Raw genomic sequence first — 3,364 nt, 5'->3', positions numbered from 1 at the left:
CGATAACTTGGACGGAGCCTTAAACACTCCAACCAGTGCAAGATCTCCGCGTTCGGGTCTCTCTCGACCACCACAACAGTAGCCGTGATCTGCATCACTCCTCTATACGAGCCAACGCGACCGCGAACACGAGCCACGGCTCCAATTCTGATATTTGCGGCTTGTTTCCGCGCAGCCCTTGCGAGGAGCAGAATCGTGGCTGGATCCCACCGGGAGAAGTAAGAAGAGGAGAGCTGGTTGAGCCAGAGGATGCACGTGACGCAGCCGGTGCCATCGTCGACGTCGAACTTTAGGAACTTAGGGGTCAGGTCGCGAGAGACGATTGTGCCCACTGTCTCCACGCGTGAGACAAACGCCCCGCTGCCAACTAAAGAGAAAGAGTTGGATTCTGTAGGCGACTGTGTCAGGCAGTGGATGTCACGCGCCACGAGTTTAGCGTGTATGTTTAAGAGTGATCGATCCATGGCTGGGCTGAAGAAAAAAATAAAAAAAAGATGAACAATTTGCATATTGGATAAAGGAAACTGAATTAATTGTTTATAAAATTTAGAATGCCTCAAGTACAGTGTGCAAGCAGTTAAAAAAATCAAAATCATTATAAAACTTTTTTTTCATATACAAACTGTTTTATTACTTTTTTGGTAGAGTACTTGTTTTTATTATGGAGGTGTTAATTTCCGTAACCAAACTAGGATTTATCCCGTGGTACACCACGAGTCCATTTCTTTTATTTTTTTGTTTGTTTTATAAATCAATAACCCCGTACATTCTAAAGAAATTAACAGTCAAATGTTTATAACAAATAGATCAAAATTTAAATTACATTTATGTATTAGTTTTGTTTAATGTAATATTATATAATTGTATGTGACTGTTAATTATAGGATTTAACCCATAGTTTACCGCAAAATAATTTGTTCTCAATTTAACATATCTAATATTCTAATATTGATAATGTTAGCAAAATAATGAAATGATAAACTATTTGTGTAACACCAAATTAATGATAACTAAATTTATATTCATATTGATCCAAATCATTCGCACAATATAATTTTATTGCGTGTTATTTTAAATTTTAATTGTAAATATTCATTATATATTAAAATAACTCAAATGTAAAATAATATATATTTGGAAATACTTGTTTGGTTACAAAAATCCTAAAACAATTTTTTAAATATATATCCGTTTATAAAAATTCAAATTACATCATATGCTGAAAAAAATCTAAAATTTTATTAACTTTATGTATTAAGTAGTAATTCAAATAATTAAATGTAAGATTAAATAAAAGTGAAAGGAGAATTCTATTTTATTATAACATATTGCTTTAAATTAGGTAGATAGATTTTAGGAAATTAATATTATCAAATACGGAAATGATTGTGTTTGGTTGTAAGGATTGTAGAGAATTTAGTTGGAACTTGTTTGGATACAAAGATAAGAGAGGATGGCACAAAAATGTACTTCAAAAATGTTAAGATAGATGATTATTATAGAATCTATGCTTTATAGGTGATTTACTTAACCTTCTTGAGAATTAGAAGGTACTGCAGTAAAGAAACCATAGCATGATAGATGACAATTTTGAGTTCTTACTATATGATGCAGAGCAGCACTAACCAAGATTTCAATGAATTAGACACAGTTAACAGACAATGCATAACTCGTTTTTTTTTTCTTTTTTTTTTTTGGGTAAGAGTAGGAGAAACTATTGTATGGTGCGATGTCATTTTCGAGTTTACCTTTGCTTCAGATGCAGAGAATAATAAAGTCCACAAGTTAAATGCATCAAGGACAGTTGATTACCATTTACAAAAGAAATCAACACCTTTTTCAGTTTCTTCTTTGATAAATTAAACAGAACCAAAAAAACACTAGTGATCTGGACTCCTGGACTGTCACTTATATTAATATACTTGAGTACTCTATGTCCTGATTCCAATTTGTGTATTTCTAAACAAAAAAAAAAGAAGTGTAGTTTTGTATACACTAGTGAAATCAATTTATTAAGTTAGAGCAAGAGGAAAAAAAAGTTAAAGCTAAGTCCATGACCATGACGCTACGAAAGATATACTAGAAAAAGCGATCTAAAGAACTCATACGTGGACGTACGAGGTGGATTTAAAGTGGGTGAGAGAATGAGACACGAAACTTCTTGCGCATATGACTATTACTTGGGAGGTAAGCCATACCGCGTACCTAATGGTTCAATTCCTTATGAACTAAAAGCTAATGAAGCTTCCTTGACCAAAAAAAAAGAGAAGCTAATGAAGCTTCAACATAATTAATTATCTTATCTATGTGTTTTTATGTGATTAGGAAGGCTAAGTAAAGTATTTGCTTACCTGTGACTTATTTGCGGACCCAGAGGATCTTCTAACTTAATCTGCAATTTAGAAAAAAGAGCAAAGTAATAAGAGTAATTAGACAAACGATGCGCATCAAAGCATGAATATAATCATTCAAGATGATGACTTTAGTTTCCAACACAAAAGAGCTTAGGCCGTATATACGCAGTATTATTCTAGGTTCGATTCCAGCTCAGTGCTGTGCAACTACGAAGCTAGGAGATCATTAGAAAAGAAGGGTTCACACAAGAGGATAGTCTTGTTTTATGGCTTCACTGTAATTTGCAATTAACCACACGCAAAAGTGAACATCAAAGGTTTAGGTGAGTCTATAATGCTTCATTGGGAAGTAATTTAAAGAGGCATGTCATAAAAAGGAGATAAAATTTCCCCTCAAAGAAAAGCAAACTCACATACCACTATAACAAGAGGATACATAGAAATGTTACCAAATGGAGAAGATGATTCGGATCTCATGCGTCTGGTGAAGGAGCTTCAAGCTTCTCTAATGAAGAATGATAAGCTGGAGAAGGAAAACCACGAGCTGCGTCAAGAAGTCGCTCGCCTAAGAACACAAGTAAGCAATCTTAAAGCACATGACAATGAGAGAAAATCAATGTTATGGAAGAAGTTGCAGAGCTCATATGATGGCGGCAATACAGACGGATCTAACCTGAAAGCCTCAGAGAGTCTCAAATCCAACACAAAGGGTCAAGAGGTCAGGAATCCAAATCCCAAGCCAATGGTCCAAGCACAGTCTACAGCAATAAAGCCACCACCACCTCCACCACTTCCATCAAAGACAACACTTGGAAAAAGATCTGTACGGCGTGCTCCAGAAGTTGTAGAGTTTTATCGTGCCCTGACGAAGAGAGAGTCTCATATGGGGAACAAGATCAATCAGAATGGAGCTATGTCTCCTGCATTCAGCAAAAACATGATTGGTGAAATCGAGAATCGCTCCAAATATCTTTCAGATGTAAGTACAGTAAAGTATAAACTTTGTCCAC

General features: G+C 35.2%; 2 protein-coding genes across 3 annotated transcripts in view; one reads left to right on the top strand and one right to left on the bottom strand.

Annotated features, from left to right (window-relative positions):
- LOC104759102 (CST complex subunit STN1-like) overlaps positions 1-2,892 on the bottom strand; it is a 4,788-nt gene extending 1,896 nt beyond the window's left edge. The window contains exons 1-3 of the mRNA XM_010482071.2: positions 2,804-2,892; positions 2,352-2,392; positions 8-471 (exon numbers count right to left, since the gene is read on the bottom strand). Coding sequence (XP_010480373.1) covers positions 8-464 — 457 coding nt within the window. The 5' untranslated portion in view covers positions 465-471; positions 2,352-2,392; positions 2,804-2,892. The remainder of the gene's footprint in view (positions 1-7; positions 472-2,351; positions 2,393-2,803) is intronic.
- The window catches only part of LOC104754876 (protein CHUP1, chloroplastic-like), a 3,386-nt gene continuing 2,450 nt past the window's right edge, over positions 2,429-3,364 (top strand). The window contains exon 1 of one of the 2 annotated variants that reach the window (XM_010477161.2): positions 2,429-3,333. In XM_010477161.2, coding sequence (XP_010475463.1) covers positions 2,797-3,333 — 537 coding nt within the window. In that variant the 5' untranslated portion in view covers positions 2,429-2,796. The remainder of the gene's footprint in view (positions 3,334-3,364) is intronic. The other variant, XM_019239620.1, reaches the window with a different exon arrangement.

Source organism: Camelina sativa, chromosome 17, assembly GCF_000633955.1.
Source record: "Camelina sativa cultivar DH55 chromosome 17, Cs, whole genome shotgun sequence".
In the NCBI taxonomy this organism is placed as follows: Eukaryota; Viridiplantae; Streptophyta; class Magnoliopsida; order Brassicales; family Brassicaceae; genus Camelina; species Camelina sativa.
Note: the sequence above shows the minus strand (reverse complement) of the source record. Positions and strands in the feature narration are given on the sequence as shown.